At 26.0% G+C, this 20130-nt stretch overlaps 1 protein-coding gene across 1 annotated transcript in view; it reads right to left on the bottom strand.

Moving 5' to 3' along the window:
* Positions 1–13709, bottom strand: part of LOC145838432 (ATP-binding cassette sub-family C member 4-like) — a 28826-nt gene extending 15117 nt beyond the window's left edge. The window contains exons 1-15 of the mRNA XM_082946022.1: positions 13575–13709; positions 12548–12658; positions 11874–11994; positions 10419–10628; positions 10193–10282; positions 9318–9481; positions 8117–8242; positions 7680–7818; positions 6906–7016; positions 6501–6623; positions 6275–6361; positions 5093–5284; positions 3095–3307; positions 2642–2710; positions 2175–2364 (exon numbers count right to left, since the gene is read on the bottom strand). Of these exons, the coding sequence (XP_082802148.1) occupies positions 2175–2364; positions 2642–2710; positions 3095–3307; positions 5093–5284; positions 6275–6361; positions 6501–6623; positions 6906–7016; positions 7680–7818; positions 8117–8242; positions 9318–9481; positions 10193–10282; positions 10419–10628; positions 11874–11994; positions 12548–12658; positions 13575–13645 (2017 nt within the window). The 5' untranslated portion in view covers positions 13646–13709. The remainder of the gene's footprint in view (positions 1–2174; positions 2365–2641; positions 2711–3094; positions 3308–5092; positions 5285–6274; positions 6362–6500; positions 6624–6905; positions 7017–7679; positions 7819–8116; positions 8243–9317; positions 9482–10192; positions 10283–10418; positions 10629–11873; positions 11995–12547; positions 12659–13574) is intronic.
* Positions 13710–20130: the final 6421 nt, after the last annotated feature.

Below are 20130 nucleotides of genomic sequence, written 5' to 3'. Positions count from 1 at the left end.
CCTAGCTAAATAATAATAGTAGAACTGTAATAGAAAACTTAAAACTTTTTTCCGGCATTTGAGTTACTTACCAGGGAAAGTTAAGTAAATTTATTAATCACAAACAAATTATTTTAATTCATAAAAGTCTTTAAAGATAAGATTTATAGCCCAAATAAACACAAAAACAAGACTTATACGAAAAACAGAAAAATATAAGTATAAAACCTAAAGTAAATAAAGAAAAAGTATTATAAAACCCTTTTTGTCTACATGTACAAGACAAGCTGCTTCGAGGGAAAGTTAAGTAAATTTATTAATCACAAACAAATTATTTTAATTCATAAAAGTCTTTAAAGATAAGATTTATAGCCCAAATAAACACAAAAACAAGACTTATACGAAAAACAGAAAAATATAAGTATAAAACCTAAAGTAAATAAAGAAAAAGTATTATAAAACCCTTTTTGTCTACATGTAAAAGACAAGCTGCTTCGAGGGAAAGTTAAGTAAATTTATTAATCACAAACAAATTATTTTAATTCATAAAAGTCTTGAAAGATAAGATTTATAGCCCAAATAAACACAAAAACAAGACTTATACGAAAAACAGAAAAATATAAGTATAAAACCTAAAGTAAATAAAGAAAAAGTATTATAAAACCCTTTTTGTCTACATGTACAAGACAAGCTGCTTCGAGCTTTACTAAATCAGAGACATTGCAAATTTTATTATTATATCAAATCTTATCTAAACTTTTCGGACATTTTAAGTCATTAATTTAGAGTTATAATAAGGATGGGTGTTTTGCATCACTTATAATTGGGTTGATTATATCTTTTCTTAATCAAATCAACTAATTTATTCCAATTTTGATACATGTTTTTTACTCTGTCTTCAGATATCTAGCGTTTTTTCATGTTTTAGTTGTTAGGAGCGATTCGTATTTGTTAAGAAAACCATGTAGACAAAAGTATTTGATTGTCCTGTTTATTTGCTCACTTAAAACATTATATCTATAAGTGCTTGTTTTAAATTCAAGTACAGTTTATATGTTTATTATTAGTCTATACTTCGCCTTATTTAAAATTATTGTTAGTAACTAGTATTTTGTTTGATTATAATGATTCATTTTTGTTATAAGACTTAAAAAAATCTTTTTTAGAGTTAATTTCAATAATACATAAGGCCATAGGGCGGTCCAACACTATTTTAAGTTAACTTTGGCTTGCATATGAAAGCCTTAAGTACAAACTACAAGCCAGTTTTTGTAGAATTCAAAAATATCATTTAACTTATGAGATATTTTATATTTTATAAAAAGTTTCCCCTACAAACGTATGGACCGCAAATTTTTCGGGGTCAATTTTCTCGGAGTTTTAAAATTCACTGAAAATTTATTTTTTCCTTAATTTTTTAAGCAATCTTCTTCAAATTTTTAGGAAATGTTCCTTATACTATAAGAAAAAAACGTTAGCTTTTAATTTCAATAAAAAAAAATTAAGATAAAAAGTAAAAAAAAGTGTTTAAAAAAAAAAAGGTATTTTTTTTTTGAATTTTTAAAAGTCCAAAGTAAAGTTTTTTTTGTTTTTGTATAAAGATTAGACTGTAAAAGTTTTAAGAAGATTGTTTGAAAAATGTAGGAGGAGATAGATTTAAAAAAAAATAGTCTTTTTTTTACTGTTTTAGTTTTCCATTCCCATAAGGAACCTATTATGCGGCCCGACTTTGAGTGGTCAAATCTAAAAAAATAATTCGAATTTTTTAAAACAGTAAGAAGCAACTTGAAGCTTATTAAAAACTCTATAAAATAAGATCAACTTGTAAAAAACATGGCTCACCCCCCTATGGCCTTACTAATTATTTTGACAAATTTTGTATCTGTATAAAAAATTACCTAAAATATCCTATATTATAACAACATCGTAAGATAAGTATCTAAAAAAAATCAAAAAGTCTGTAAAGAAATGATTTAAACTTGCACAGAAAAAAACATTAGAAAAAGTATAAACAAGTTAAAATTTCATTCAACTAATATTTGTTTTAAAAAAATTTTTAGAAATTAAAAAAATAAGATAAATAAAAGAAAAATAAAATGAAGGGGTTATTCTGATTTTAGAACAAATAAAATAACTAAAATTGAAGAAAGTCTGTTAAAATTGTAATGTTTTTTTTTGATAAATGCTAAACTTACAAAAACTTTCTGATTTTTGTCTAATGTTATTTTCTTTAAGTTCATCAGTCTTAGGCGTAATATCAGATGTGCTATCACTTTTATTTTCGCATTTTGTTTTTAACTTTTCTTGCTGAATTGAACTAACTAGTTCATTTAAATCTTTTTTACTTTTTAATTCATCATACTTGCAGTATTCTAAAAGATTACCCTAAAAGAATATACGTTCCCATATATAACAAAAACAATATTCATACTTTAAGTAATTTAAATACAATAATTTGAATTAATTGAGTGGTAAGCTCTCAAACTACAATATAGCTGAGAAACTTTTTTTTAATTTTAACGAACAACTTCAAACTATGAAAATAAAAACTTAAACTGTGTAGAAACATATAATATTTTTGTTCTGCTTTAACTATTTGTTAAAGAAAAAATTGAAAATTTTTATGCTACTAAAATTTAAATTAAAATCAAAAAACAATCACCTCCTTTAAGACAGCAATTTTATCAGCATTGTTTAAGAAGCTAACTTGATGTGTGACGACTATTCTTGTCTGGTGCATAAATATTGCATAAGTAAGTTACGGACGATAATAAAAAGTAAAATGTCATAAAAAAGCTTTATTATTATGATTCAGAGTTTCATAAAATATCTTTTTTAGTAGAATCTAACTTACTCGCTTTAACCAAGATCTTAAATCTAAATACTGATCTAAGGTTATGATTTAAATTACTTGAGTTTTAAGGTCATGTATCATAATACATACTTATTTTTATAGCTTCTTAAACTTAAGTCAGTGAGTAAAAACTCTAGCTCAAAATGAACTTAAATGAATGTTTAAAATTTAGAATCGATGATTTCAATTGAAAAAATTAAAATAATCTAGAACATTCAGTTTTGTCCTTTTACACATTTTTTAAAATTACAACAATCAAACTTTATCTTTGAGGAAAGTGCAGATGCATTCATCGAAAACTTTCCTAGCAACTTTAGCGTCGAGTGCGGATAGTGGGTCATCGAGCAAGTACACGTCACAACTACTTCTGTAAGCGCATCTCGCCAAATTAACCCGCGCTTTCTGACCCCCACTTAGGGAGATTCCCTTCTCACCAATCATTGTCAAATCTCCATCGCTTAGAATTTGAAAATCCTTTATATTGAAAATTTATTGTATTTGTTTAAATAAACTTAAGAATCTTTTATTTAAAGTTAAGTTTCTGTACAGTTCAATATTTTGCTATGATTTGTAAACCGTAAAAGTTTAAAAAAAAAAAAAACAACAAAAAACCCAGAAAATAAAAGTAATTTGTGTGTTTGTTTTAAACATCAAACATTTACAAATTTGATAAAAAAAAAACTTTAACAAATTTAAGACCAATTATAAACAGTCCACTTAACTAAAAATAAACTATAGTTTTTATACTTTCTACAATGGACGTAACTAGGACAAATTTTTCATGGATCTTCAAAAATTCAAAATTAAACTACGCATACATATCTAACGACTTTGATTATTAGCAATACCACATAACTAACCAATTAAGTTGATGTGTTATAAAATCACCGGATTAAACTGTTTTAAAAGTATAAAACTGTTTTAGATCATAAATAAACACATATACTTAATTGACTTTAATATAATATTATTCATAAAACTTACGTATTTCACTAAAGGTGTAAGAAAATCGAAAATTATTGATTAAACTTATGCTATCATAAAACTTAATTTTAACCTGATTTTAATAGGCTTACGTGCTTTTTTAACAAACTAGAAACCATTTTTGTATTTAACAAAACAACAATAAATCTTAAATAGAAATGCGTCATTGAAAATTGTGAACTTCAACAGTTCAAATTATTAAGTTTGACTTTAAAATTCGTTTGATGTTAAGTAAAAAAGCACTAAACTTAGAAAACAGATTTTGAAACTATAAAAAAGTGATCTAACTCTCTAACTTTTACATGTATGCATCTACATCTCTGATACCATTTTTATTTTTGAATTTTAGTTTAAATCAGAATTCACTTAACTAAAACGATGAATCAATTTTGGACCACCTCTTGGTAGTATCACTCACATAGCTAAATTTGAAGCCAGAAAAAAAAAACTTAAAAAATTCAGTAAAGTAGCAAAATCAAAAACTAAAGAAATGACAACATCATCAAAGTTTATTGCTGAAAACTCGTTGCTTAAGTTATTTTCACGTTAAACTTATTGTTTTATAAAGTGGAAAGATCCGGTATATCATGAAAATTTGATATATATTTATTATTTTTCTACTTCCATAAACTATAATACTGATCGATTAGTTTTACTGTTTAATTTTAGTAAAATTAAGTTATGCTTTTTATTAATTTAGTAAAAATGTTATAATTTTTTTTACTTGGTATGAAAAAATAAAAACGGCATGACACTATCTAGTAATATACAGAAAAAAAATTACATACGTTTTGTTTTTATTAATAAATTTAGTACTTAATGTTTAAAAAAATAAATATCAAATGAGCAATGTTTATTAAGTATCCAGCTACAAATGTTCTTGGTACCAACTCAAACGCAATTTAATTATAAATAATAAAAATTTGCTTAGCTTGTATATAAGCTAACGAGTTAAAATGAAAGCACTATCTGAAATAAAAAACTTTTTTGCAGGTTTTAAGCAATCTTATAGGGTACTTCAATATTTTATAAAGAGTTTTATAAGTGATTGTTTCGAAATTTTATATAAAGATTCATAACATAAATAATTTTTACATTAAAGACACATTTAAGCATAGAAAAAAAAGAATAAAAAAGCTTATTTTTTCAAAATTTTTTTTTTACTATTGTAAGTTTAAAACGTTAATGTTTTTATAAGTTTGCATTTTAAAAATAAGACTCTGTTTAAATGAAAATAATTAAAAGTATAGTATTTTTTAAAAGAAATTGACTAACTGGTAGTAAACTGCAGGCAGCTACAACTTTTTTGTACTTGTCTTCAACAAAGTCTTCACCGAACAAAATGTTATCTCTCAGTGTTCCGTAGAACAACCAAGGCACTTGACTACAATAACTTATTTGACCAGTTGAAGAAACATTTCCATTTGTTACGCAAAGTTCTCTTAGCATTGCCATCAGTAGTGAAGACTGTAGTTTTATTTGGTATTTGTAAAAAGCATACATATAATTTATTTGAAGCTTATATTTATAGTTTCTTTAAAGTCAAACTTTAATATTATAGTAAAATTCAAAATGAGTTTTATTATTTTGGAACTTGATTAAATCAAAATAAATTTATTATAAATGGTTCTACAATTTTCAAAACAATGTGTATACAATTTAACAATGAATGTAAATCACAACAAAGACTAAAATTGCAAAAAATAAGTTACACTAATACATATGGATTTGAGCTAGGGTAAAACTTGCTGAACCAAAAACTATTCGATACTTTCAAATGTTATTTTGTATACTAATTGCTACAGTTATTATGTTCTTTATGTAAGCAGTAAATTACCAGACAATCTCTTATCAGCACAAATTTAAGTAAACTATTTGCTTGAGTATTGATAAAAATATGAAAGGAAAGGCATTAGATGTGCATATAGAAAAAATAGTTTATTTCTAAAACTACTTTTATCATTATTGTTCTATTTTTTTCTAACACTTCCAAAAAAATATCAATGTATTATAGTAAAAAAATTATTAGATGTTAGAAAAAATTCTCAGTAAGCATATATAACTTGATGATACTAAGTTTAAAGTATATTTTGTAAATGCTTTATTTACTTTAGGTTAATTATGAAAATATGAACATTAAAAACCTTAGTTCATAAAAAGATTAATAAAACACAAAAAAAAATTCTAAATTAAGTATAAAAAACAGTTATTACAATATCAAAAATGTGCTTTTAAACATACAAATTATAAGTAAGTTTTAAATAAATAAATTTCTATCGCTAGGTTATTTAAAAAATTTTATGTGAAGTTATAAATCTAAAAAGAATGGAATTTTTTTTTTGCTTTAGTTAATACAAGTTTACAAAAAAAGTTAAACCTGACTTTTAAGACAAACTTTGGATTTATTTTAAATAACTATATTAAAACTTTACACTTCTTGTATGAACTAAAATTTACTTTACCGGATCCAGTAGGACCAACAACACCAATTAGTTCTTTGTTTTCAACTTGAAAAGAAATATTTTTTAGTACAGCTGGGACTTTCTGTTGCAATGAAATATTTATGAACTTTTTAATACAAGTTTAAGAACAATATAGTTGTATGAATTTAAAGTTTGTAAACAAAAAAGTAAAAAAAAATACATAAATATTAAATAAAAAAAGTACAGCAGTATAAACTTACTTCATCACTGTCATTCCATTTACAATAGACACTGTCAAAACTGATAACAGAGTCTCTATTTTGATTTTTATAACTGGACTTGTCATCATCCACTTCATGTTTTTCTTCAAGAAGTAAGTAATCCTTGAAATATACTTTACTTATAAAAACTACTGTACTATATAAAAGCTTATTTAATTGCACTATAAAATAACTCAAGTTAAAAAAACAATAACAATAATAATAAGATGTATATAATTTCAAAAGCAAAAATGATAAGTAAGCATAAAATTTTTTTTAAATAAAATTTTGTTTTCAAAAGCTTTTATTGTGTTTTTTACAGAAAGTTGTATGGTTATATTTAAATATTTTAACTTTTATAAAAATATAATGCTTTTCAAATGTTATAGTATAAAAACAGCCAACTTGTATTCTTTGGATGCTAATTTTTGTTTCAACACATCGGGCAAGTCCTTGTACAAAATATACACCCAGTGTTGGCCTAATAACATCAAACAAACCAAGCACAGTAAAAACCTAATTAAAAATAATTATAAGATATTTATTGTTATAAAAGGATTTATAGTATAAAAAGGAAACCAAGTATAAAATTAGTCAGTGAAAGTTAAAAAACGACGTATTAAGCTTAAAAACTAAAAAAAAGCAATTGAGCACAACAATGTATATTGTATATTAATTTTCAAAGAAAAAGTAATAAAAAGTTCTTCAATAGTTGTATTTGCCTTGACCTATTATTTTTCAACACATTTAAATTGATAGTTATAAATACTTAGTAATACTTTGTAGTATTTAAAAGTGTTAACACACTATTCAGTAAATAAACACTATCAAACTACAATGATACCATTAAAAAAAAAACTACTAAGTAACTAACTTTAAAAACAGAAACATTAATTTATTTAGTTTTATGTATTTAGTAGAAGTATTTTCATTAAAGCTAAGTAAAATAAGTATATAAATAAGTCAACCGTATTTTGTATAATTCAGCTTTTAAGAATCAAAAAACTAAACACAACAAGTAATCAAAGAACAAAACCTGTATACGCTGAGCTGGCAAATACTACTAGTATTTAGTTAAACAATTAATTTTCTTAAAGTTAAAATACAACAACATTGTCTTAATTGAGTCAATGATAGAAGTTTATGGTTTTTAAGTTTTAGCTTAGAAATTAAATAAACCAAAGAGGCACTTAGTTGTCCACCCATTGCTACATAAGAGCAAAATACGACCAGTGAAATTAGTTTTGGAGTAACAAAAATCATTGAAATTGTGTAAGCCCTTAACGATGCTGCCTTCAATAACTCCAAAGCTTCGTCCCTGAATATAGTTTATAATACTATTACAATCTATAATTAAAGTATGAAAATAAATGTTGAAAATATCAAATAAATTTTAATTTAAAAAGGTTTTAAGTATAAAACTTAAAGTCATATACATTTCAAATACATTTGTATAGCAAAAAATTATGGTGCTAATGTTTTAATATGAAATATCATGAGAAATAATTAGTCAAGTTCAAACGTAGTTATGTCACATTCCTTTTTTTAATGAACTAATTAAAATAAACACAGAAAATAAATATACACATAAAAATATTAACTTGTATAAAACTTACATTCTGAGTTTGGAAACAACATGATGAAAAGAATTTTCCCAAGTGTACATTTTGATAACTCTCATCGAAGATATGACTTCATTCATCATTCTTATTCTTTTATCAGTTATTAATGCTACTCTTGCCCTATTTAAATATAGTATATTTAACCTTATCATTTAGTACTAGTAAGTTGATATCTTATATACTAGGTGTGTATACAAAAATAATTTGATAGGTTTTAAAAAGCAAAAAAAGTATATATTTTAATGAATCTCGTTGCTTTACACATACATAAGTTATTCAAAAAAGAAAACAAATAACATTTTATATATTTTTATAATTTATCTGAGTACTTTCAAGTAATAGTTATAAAATATTGGATCTTACTGTATTAAACTGAATTAAATTTGAAAACAAAAACTATATTGCATTCAGAACGTTAAAGTTTAAAAATTATAAAATGACGCAATAGTCAAGTGTAGACTTAAAAAATTAACTAGATGCTAATACTAAATAACTTTGCTGTACTAATAATATTTTTTAGAATAAAATCAATTTAAAATAGACCAGCGATGAAAACTAACAATAAAAACAAAACTACACTTTTGGAAAATATCTAAGGAACAAATTACTAAAAAAATATTTAATATAAAGATTTAAGATGTCTAGTCTGATATACAAACTTTTTCTGCTTACATAAACTAAGCTTTTAAGATTAAATGCATAAGGCTTCCAAAGTATGTAGTTGAAAAGAGTTTTCCGCTCTCATTGAGACTGAAAAGCTCTCTTCTTTATAATTTCTCACACACTCATGATTGTCCTACAAATGTTGCCAAAGTATATTTTTGCAGGATTTTTTTAGATTTTTGGAACATGCTGATTGATTCTTAAGTAAAACCTTTGAGATGTTTTTCTGACATAGTCACTACTAAACTGTCAACTAAATTTACAAATAATGTTACCTTCTTCATGGGTGGGAAAACTTCTTTGTAAATTCCTGTTAGTCGTCCATCATCATACAAAACTGATTTAAACGAACAGAGCCAAAAACCTGGTTTAATTCCTCAAAAATTTTCTTTAAAAACTTTTCTGAAATATTACCAAGGTACAGAAGTTTTAAGTACATAAGTAAATTAGACATTAGTAAGACATACATAAGTAAAAAAAGGAAATATAGTTCCTTAAAAAATATTAACTAAAACTCAGTTCAATAACTAACCTTACTATCCCCATCTTTTTACTTGCAACAGCGATTGTAAATGTAGTGAAGAATATTACTAGAAGACCAAGTAGAGCAGATATTTCGATGTACTGCCAGGCAAAATATACAACTACAAGGGTTTGGAGTGGAGCTAACCAAATGTAATGCAAAAATATGGTAACCTGATTTTGATTTTAATTTAGTAATTAACTAAAAATGTAATACTTCAAAATAAGAGTGTAAAAAGTCTTGGGTTGTTGGAAGAGTAAGATTTATTATTACATAAGTTAAAATGTTTGAAACTTGTGGCACTTAAAAAAAAATTTAGCGTAAAATTAACTACTAGGAGAACAAAATGTCTGTAAAAGTTAAAACTTTGTTGAAATTGAGTAGATATCAGATTATAAAAAGAACATTTTTTAGAACAAATAACTTAACTTTAACCCCTCACCACTATTAAGTAAATTCATACCACTACTTTTATTTCTAATTTTTAAATAAAACCCTTATTTTTTAACCTTATTCATAAATTCCTATTTAAAATATCATAGTTTGTAAACTTTAAACTAAAAACTTAATTTTAAACATACAATTTATAACTCAAAACTTTAACCCTTAGTCTCATTAGCAAAAATATATTACTTTTGATCCTTAACCATTTACTTATAATTACAAACTTTTATTATATATCTGCTATAAGTAATCATTATTACTTAAATATGTGTAATTTAAATTTAATCTGTCAAAAGAGGTTTAACAAAAATTATGATTTTTTTAAAGTAATCATCCATAAAAATATTAGAACTTTATAGTTCTAAATATTTTTTTTTCATATTTAAATAAAAGTATATAAATTTTATTTCTATATGTAAAATGTTTAATCAAATACAAACCAAGTCAAAGCGTAACACATCAGATGAGGCTAAATTTACTACTTTTCCAGTTGAAGTACTTCCTAAAGTTTTCTGACTTAGCTTCAGAGTCTGTAAGATTTTAATACTTAACTGAGTAGATAAGAAGAATTAAAGATAAAACCAAATTCTTTTTTATGAGTTTCATGATACTTTTTTTTTTCATTAAAGTTAATTTAATCTTTGGAGTACCAGTCAAGAAAAAAACCTTTTTGTACATAAGAGCAGTGACAGAGACTCTGAGATGCATTCCTAGTGTCATGAGAAGATAGTGTAGGTTGTGACGGGTAAACAAATTTGAAACTGGAATACACACAATAAATGCTGCATATAAATAAGCCTCCTCAACAGTTTTATTTCCTTCAAAGTATAACAAAAGACCACGCATACAATAAGGTGAAAACAATCGCATTGACTCCTTGAGCATAAAGTTGAAAATAGTTAATGTTTGATAAAAATTCTAAATAAATGTTTAAATATTTAAAACATAAAATAATTTTACTTTTAACACAGTGTGAAGATGTGCCCTGCATAGAAACTAGTGAACTATGCACACAAACTTTGACATGTATTAAAGTGTTTAAAAAAAAAAAATTTTACAAGCTAGTAGATAGGTAAACTAGGTATTAGATATAGTCATGAAATTCAAAAAATATCACTAGTTTTTAGGTTATATTTTTGCTTAAGAAGTAACAAAACTTTATGTTTAATGCTATTTAAAAAAAGTTATTATAGTAAACAATCTTTTCATAATAATACATTCAAATTTTTTCAACTTTAAATATACGCATTAGCTTAATTATATTTTAAACAAAAGGCAGCAGAGTAACAAAAAAAAGTCTAATTTTTTATATTTCATTACTTTTAATTACTTTATTGGGTGGCTCATAAAAATTATATAAAATTTACTTAGAAAAGGTTCAACTTGAAAAAAAAATGTAGTAGAAGTTTTTTGTAAGTTTCGAAAATATAAAAACTGTTTATATATATATTAAAGCATATACCACAGATGTTTTTGTGTCAAAACTTTATTCCGACTAACCGCTTTATAAGTATAATTATACATGCTCACAAAAACATTATACATAATTATTCATGCTTTTTTCTAATGCGTGTTAATATTTTATAGACTCCGTAGATCTGTTCTTAAAATTTTTTTGAGAGCAGTGAAACGCTGTTAGTCGGAATAAAGTTTTGACACAAAAACATCTGTGGCATATATTCCGATAAGCTTAGCTTATCAGGATCTCCAGGATTTAACGCCTTTTAACGTTACATCTTATTAAAACATATAAGTATTTTTCTTACTTTATTTTACAATTACAAAAACAATTGACTATTGAAAAGATATATAACAAAATAAATACAACAATAAATATAATTCTACAGCTTATATATCTATTTAGTCCAACAGTTCTAAAAATAATATGTTTAACTTTAAATTCAATTTCAAAAAGTACTTTCAACGTTTATTCAAAAAAAAGTAATATCTATCAAAACTATTAATTAGATGGTTTTAAGATTTTTTTAAGTAAAATTTCTTAAAGAAATATGATATCAAAAGTTATTAAAGGATAGTGTGTTGATCCTTTAACAGTAATAAATGTTATAAATGAATTGAATTATAAAGTTAAGCTAGAAAAAAGTATTAAAGCTGATTTACTTCGAACAGAGTTAAAAATCCCAACAGAAGCCATTGAGAAAAAAATGTTCTACGAACAGCTTTAAGAAGACTTGGGTTTTTGTTGCATTTTTTGCTTTCAATAACTTCTTTACTCCATTCTCTGCAAATTATTTAATAAATTTAGGATTCTCAGGCAAACAGAACTACTATTTTTATTTTAAATATGATTTTAATGTATATATTTAGAACATTTTGGCTCTTAAAAGAACATTGTTGCTTTTTACTAAATGTTAAACAACTTTAAAAAGCTGTTTTTGTCATTACTTGTTTTAGTATAAGTCTCTACTTTATAAAGCAAACATATAAATATAATGACTAGTATAATACATTAATTAAAAAAACTTAAACATTTGTAAATTTAGAATTTCAAACAGGTTTACAAAGGATATAAAAACCTTTGTTGTTTATTTTTCTTGTGGTTGAATAAAAATCTACTTTTTATAAGTGTAATTTTACAAAAGTTTGGAAAGATAACATCAACCAACATTAAAAAATAGTTTACTAAACAAAAGTTAAAAACAAAAACAGTTTAATAGAACTAGTTTAATTATAATTCTAAAAATAAAAAAGTTTTTTAAAGCTTAGAAAAAGGAATAGAAAAAATAGTTGAAGTATATAACTATTACACTAAATATATTCATAAAAAGTAAAACCTTTCTAATCTACCACAAACTTCATTTGAGGAGTCTTTTTCTAAAACTTCATACAAATCTTGATTTTCTAAGAAAGCTTTATCATTCTTTTTGAAAAATTGGTTTAACCACCTGAAAATACAATAACTATAACTTTCCACACAAATTTATTTTTTTTAAAACATTATTTAAAAACACCTTATTTAAAATAAATGCTTTAAAAGTAATCTGTCAGTTTATACTTAAAATTACTTTACTCTTTTCAATTTCAACTATAAAAAAAAATAAATGTAGGTCATGAGATTTTTAATGCAATACAAAAACTTATATATTTTTTTTTCAATGAATCAAAAAAAATTAATACTTAATACAATAAATTTTGACTTTTTATTTAAACAAGTTAACTAAGCTTTCAAAATAAGCGTTTTTTAGATAAACTACTAACTTTAATGTTTTTATTTGTTTTATATACATTTGAACAGCCTATAATTTTAATTTTATTTTAAGTATATTTCCTTTTTATAAATATATCTTTTGTTACAAAATAAAACTGGTTCAGTTGAGCTTATTCAGTATTTATCAAATACTACAAACTCACACCATAATTCAATTTTTGGAAAACTTAACTAAAGGTAAGTACAAAATACTGTAGAAACTTGATGTAAATTTTATTACCAACTTAAGTATAAACAACATGATAAATCAAACTAACTTGCACAAAATCTTCTTAAATATAATAATTAAATTTTAAAAAGTTTATTATAAAAATCATTTAAAATTCCTTTTGAAATATATCTAAGTCTAAAATTTATCCATTAAAATTAGTTGACAATTTATATTGATTCTACAAATTATAAAAATTCTAATTTGTAAGTAATTATTACCTGTTTAGTTACTACCTGTACCTAATAGAATTTATAAAAAATAAAAAATAAAATAATTAAAATATTATATATGAACAAAAAACTATTCACACTTCTTAGTGTTGGAATATGAGCTTATAATAGAAACTAAAATATTAAAAATCAGTGTAATTTTATTAACAAACCAAAAAGTTACTATTGAAAAAAGTCCAGCATTTTTTCTAGGGTTCTTTTTTAACTGGATATTTCTTTTCATGTCAGACACCAAAAAATACTATATAAGTAATTAAGTTTAATTAATTTTCAGCTGCATTCTAACTAAAAATTAAAGTTTAGAATAAAATTTTAGATTCATATTGTAAAATAAAAGTATTAAGAGTATAGAGTAACAACTGTTTTATAACTTGATAAAAAAAAAATTTAAGTTAAACATTAAGAATATTTTCTATAAGTAATTTAAATCTTTATATTAGGAACTTTATAAATAGCATCTTTGAAAAAACATCTCACTCATCTTGGAAGTAAAATACTTTTGCAATTCTACTACATATTAGTTTGGGGGACACACCTTGTTTAAAACTACTTAGTATTACTTTTGGTCCTATTCAAAACATGAAACAAAATTGTGCAGTGCATAACACGCTTTGTTAAAAATATGTTTTTTAACATTTCAAAATCATAAAAACTTTTTTTTTGAAATTATAAGTTTTCATTTGTAATATTTATTATATGTTTTGGTTTTAAGAAAACAAATAGAGAGATCTCAACTACTTGAGGAGAAGTAATGAATTTATTCTTTCAAAAATTTATTTTACAAACTAATTTCGGTCAAAGACCTCGTCAGTGCTTAAATAAATATAAAAACTATATGTGACAGTCATGGAAAATAGCATTTAAACAATTAGATTAAAATAAAACCAAATTTTTACTCAAAATTTTTACTTAAGAAACTAAATAAATCAAATTTTAATGTTAAGACTGAGATTTAGGTGAATTTTAAATTTTTATTAAATTTTAAAATCAATATAACAACAATAATGATAATAATAAAAGCTTTATGTAACTTTTTTTTTTCTTCTAGTTAATTTACAGAGCTTACATTGTTTAAGCAAAAGTGTTATTAATAAAGTGAGCTTAAAATTGAGTTGAATTTAGTGTAGCTTATTTTAATTGTGACGTAATTATTAAAAACTTAAACAATCTTGTGCTTTTAATCGTTATGAAAACTTTAAATCCCGCTCAAATTCTTTATATAAAAACTTATAGTTAAAACAAATTCTTACCTAAAAATAAAACAAGTTAAATTATAATTCGGAGTTTGAATTTGTGGAAAAGTTTAAATTTTAGTTAAGTTTGAAAATCAAAGAACAACACAAATAATAATAATAAAAAAAAAAATCTGTATGTAGCTTTCTATTTTCTTCTAGTTGATTTTCAAAGTAAATATTGCTTAAATGAATGAGCTTAAGTTAAGATGAAATTTAATCAAGCTAAATTTTATTGTTACTTGAATATTGTAGGTTTAAGGAATTTAGTGCTTGTGATAGTTACAAAAATTTGAAATTTTGCTTGAATAATTAAAAAAAAAAAACTTTTAACTTTAAGAAAATTGTAGCTACAAAAATTAGAAAGCACGCATAAAACCTGTATTACGGGTAGCTTAAGTTTTGATGTGGAGTTTTCGGAAGTGCGGGCAGGAATAAAAGAGCTCGTACCGTTTGTTTAGGTTATCCCTTCTGTCTGCTTTAGCGATCGAGACCTTTTCTAATATGCAAGTACTACAAATGTTTTGCTGGTTTTTGGCTTTGCTAATATTGTGGATAATTTCCCAATCTATTTTGTAGTCAATGTTCTTATTTTTAAGCTTCCATATATACTTCGATATTTCTGTTCCGTTCTCTTTATAGTTTTTAAAGTCACTAATATGGTTGTACCAGGAGCGTCGCGTGGGGTGTTGCACTGCCGCAATTGCACCACCTTAAAATGTTGTAAGAAAAAATTAAGTATCTATAAAGTTTTCGTTATTTTTTAGAACAAAATCTTATATAAAACTCCAACTTAGAAAACGACCATTTTGCTCATTACACTGCCGCAAACTCTTAGCTGACTGCCGCGAACGAACACTAATAAGCAAAATTTCTTCAAGAATTACCGCTAAATCAATATCTTGCGGTAAGTAAGCTAAATTTAAAATTCTCTAAAACAGTACAGGCTTAAGTATCATTCCACAAGATATTGTAAACAAAAAATTAAACAAAGCTAAGCAGAGCAGAAGCAACTCGAGAAGAAGCAACTCGAGCAAAAGCAACTCGAGCAGAGGCAACTCGAGCAGAATCAACTCGAGAAGAAGCAACTCAAGCAGAGGCTCCTCGAGCAGAAGCAAGTCGAGCAGAGGCAACTCGAGCAAAGACAACTCAAGTAGGGGCAAATCGATCACCGGCAACTCGGATTTTTTTTTTTTGCACCATCTAAGAAAAATACCACGCGACGCCAATGGGTTGTACCATCTTTTTTTGAAAGTTCCACCCGTTGAGCCCAAATAGTTTTTTGTTTTGTTTTCCGATCTGATTGTCTCTTTATATACCACATTTTCAACTAAGCATTTTTTCTTAAGGAGACATTTGTTTTTTGTTCGACAGTTGCAAAGTGTTTCGTTTTGTTCATCGTTCTTGTTTTTTAGTATTTTCGATTATGTTTTTGAATTAGTTTCTTAATATTCCTCATGCAGCTATATGAAATTTTACAATTATTTCTGTTAATTATTTTGTATAATTTGTGGTCTTCTTTAAAATGTTTATCTATTAGTTGCAGTTTATCTGATGCGTTTGTCACCATAAAAGACCACAAACCCAAATTTACGTTTGAAACAGAATGCAGAACATTAAACCCTGGAAAAAACCAACTTGGACTGCTAAGCAAAGTAATACTAGAAAGAATTATTAATGACATAAGAAGGAAATCGGAACTAACCTAATGGAAGAACCCATATGAAGTGTTAGAATGGTTTAACAATATTGACAATATAAAAAAAAAAATAAACAAAATATATGCTTTGTAAACTTCGACATTGTTAATTTTTATCCTAGCATGAGTCATTAACATTTATCTGAAGCCATAAAATTCGCAAAAAAATTCACAGAAGTAAAAAACGAAGACATAAAGCTAATAGAACACACATGTAAAACAATTGTAACTTATGATAATGGAACCTGGGTAAAAAAGACAGTAACAGCCAATTTGATGTACCAATGGGTTCGTTCTTCGGCGCGGAACTGTGCGACTTGGTAGGCCTGTATGCCTTAAGCAAATTTAGGCACTTATACAACTTTAAAGATATCGGACTCTACAGAGATGACGGTCTCGCAATAATAAGCAGAAAAAGTAACCAAGAGCTAGAAAAACTAAAAAAGAACACAATAAAAACTTTTAATGATCTCTGTTTTAAAATTACGATTGATATAGGCGTGACTAAATGCAATTTCCTAGATATATCTCTAGATACTGCTAATAATACATTCAAACCATACCAAAAAGAAAACTCAAGCACCAATTATATTAACAAGTATTCTAACCATCCGTCCATTATTAAAAAGAACCTACCAAAAATGATCGAAAAAAGACTCAATAGACTCTCAAAAACCGAAGAAATTTTCAATGAATCAATAACCGGATACCAGAAAGCTTTAACCAACTCAAAGTTTAAACCCAAACTCAATTACTCCAACCACCAAAACAACCAAAGCAAAAAGAAACCAACACGAACAAGAAAAACAGTCTACTTCAACTAGTGATGTACCGGACTCACTATCCGGGTCCGGCCGGATATTGCCATTTTTGTCTGATATCCGGATCCGGCCGGATTCTAATTTGAAAAAAAAGTCCGGATCCGGTTCCGGCCGGATTCTTATTTGAAAAAAAAGTCCGGGTCCGGTTCCGGCCGGATTCTAGTTTGAAAAAAAAGTCCGGATCCGGGTCCGGCCGGATCCTAACAGAAATCCGGCCGGACCCGGATCTAGTTAGTAAAAAAGAGCATACTGAAAAGTATTTTTTCAAAAACAAACCCTGTGTAAATTAATAAGAGTCATTTTCGTCAGTTAAAATTAAACACCTACCGTGATTGGCTCATTTTTCACACGTGACTAATTTACATTTGTTTACAATTAAACTATGAAATAAACATTTTATGAAATGCAACTCTTTACATATGTTGTAAAATTGAAAACTTTGGAATGAGTACTTGCATTATTTATTGTTTAAAGTTGAGCTCAGAGAATATTTAGAATTAATACGGTGAATGTACGAGCCAATGAGAATCATATGACGAAATGTTTCAAACTAAATACTGATGCAACAAAACATCAGAAGATGATAGGCAGTTTATATGTAAGCAGTTAGTTAGTTTGGTGTGTAGCTTGAAGCAACAAAATATCTTGAAAGTTTTTGTGAATGCTTATTGTAAGTAGTGTTTTGTTTTAAAAGTGAATATTTCAACAGGTGTTTAATTTTTTAAATATTTTATTCAGGTTTATAGTCTAATAGTTTATTAAAAATTTTAGAGTTTCTTGTTTACTAAAAGTTTTATTTAATTTTTAGTTTTTTGTTATAAGTCTTTTGATATAGATTTAAATAGCTTCCAGTTTTTAAAGTGTTACTAAAGTAATTAATAATTTTGTATATCCTAGTATTTCTTGTTGTGTTTCATATAAAAGATTCATCACTCAAAACTTTTGTGTCTGATTATAGAAAGTAGTCTCAGTTAGAATTTAGTATTTTCTTAGATTAGGATTTAATTATGATAGGTAGTACTAATAAGTTAAGTGTACCACAATCAGTCCACAACTTTACTACCAAATTGTCAACCTTTGCTAGATGTTCTACTGATTATTAGATTAAAATTAAAGTAATTTTTTCAGTTTTTGAAAACCTCATTCTGACTCAGGCTTGTTTATACTCACTCCAGCTAGTTTTATTGACTTAAACAATGGCAACCCTGCTAGTTTGAATATTTTGGGAATTTTAGAAAATCTTGGACTGCCTCAGACTAGTTTAGTTTTTTATAAAAACTCAGGCTAGTTTTCTTTTAGATTTTGAATGAGTTTGAGCTAATCCAGTTTTCAATATTTTGTATTTTTCTAGTGTATTTTTTTCAAGAAATTGATTTCAGATTTTCAATTGTAAATAACACCTAAATTTGTAAACCTTGTGGCTAGCTGTTCTACTTAATATTAGATTAAAGTTCTTTTTTTTCAGTTTTTAAAAACCTCATTCTGACTCAGGCTAGTTTATTCTAGTGATGTACCGGACTCACTATCCGGGTCCGGCCGGATATTGCCATTTTTGTCTGATATCCGGATCCGGCCGGATTCTAATTTGAAAAAAAAGTCCGGATCCGGTTCCGGCCGGACTCTAATTTGAAAAAAAAGTCCGGGTCCGGTTCCGGCCGGATTCTAATTTGAAAAATAAGTCCGGGTCCGGTTCCGGCCGGATTCTAATTTGAAAAATAAGTCCGGATCCGGGTCCGGCCGGACCCGAAATTGTGGGTCCGGTACATCACTAACTTCAACCCACCCTACTGTCAGTCAATAAGAAAAAATATAGGTAAAGCTTTTCTGCAACTAATAGATAAACATTTTAAAGAAGACCACAAGTTAAGCAAAATAATAAACAGAAATAATTGTAAAATTTCATTTAGCTGCATGAGCAGTATTAATAAACTAATCGAAAAACACAATCGAAAACACTTAAAAATTCCCTAGCACAACAAGCCATATCTAACATTGCTCATAAACAAAGAATTTTAGATTAAATATAACGCTTTTTCATTTAAGAAGTGTCTGTTTTATATAATACACCCAATGTTTTTTGTAACTTTGTTTTTATAGTTTATATGTGTTCTGACCATTTTAAATTTTTGTTTATATTATTCCCAAATATTTATAGCTGTTTGTGTTTGTTATAACTGTTTTACCTATTTTTACATTAAGGTCTATATTTTCCCAAAAAAATTTTTTGATTGATGTAGAATCATGCTTCTAGTTTTATGAAGGTCTAGTTCAAGTGTGTATCCCATAAACCAATCTTATACCAAGATGCCTTTAGTTCTGTGTTAAAGTTTTTACTGTCATTTAGGTAAGTGTCTTTTGTGAATGTTTTGTATTACATGGTATCATCTGCAAAGTTGAGGACGTTAAGAATAGTATTATTCTGTAAGTCATTTATATGTATTGGGAATAACAACGGTCCTAATACTGAGCTCTGTGGTATCCCAACTTCACTTTTTTCACAAGTTGACTCATATCCTCCAAAGCTAACGAACTGTTTCCTACCATCTAGATATGAACCGATTAGCAGATGCATATTTCCTCTCACACCATAAATTTTTTTTAGTAAGATACTTCTATTTGCACTACCAAATGCCTTACTTAAATCCAAAAAGACTGCACTGCGTTTCCTTTATCAAAGTTAGACAGAACCCCTTCAACAAATTCAGATAAAGCTAAAGTGGTGGAATGATTCTGACAAAAGCCAAACTGAGAACTATTTAAAACTTTATTTTTAGAAAAAAAAAAAACTGTACAGGCGATTATAGATTACTTTTTCAATCATTTTATTTAAATTAGATAGAAGTCAAATGAGTCTATAATTTCCTGGTAATGTTTTTAATCCTGATTTAAAAATTGGTATTACTTTTGCGAGTTTTAGGCTACTTGGATAAACACCTTCATAAAATGCTTGATTAAT

Source organism: Thalia democratica, chromosome 6 (assembly GCF_965202585.1).
Source record: "Thalia democratica chromosome 6, ktThaDemo2.hap1.1, whole genome shotgun sequence".
NCBI classification, from domain to species: Eukaryota; Metazoa; Chordata; class Thaliacea; order Salpida; family Salpidae; genus Thalia; species Thalia democratica.
The sequence above is the reverse complement of the archived record's forward strand: the minus strand, read 5'-3'. Positions and strand labels throughout refer to the sequence as shown.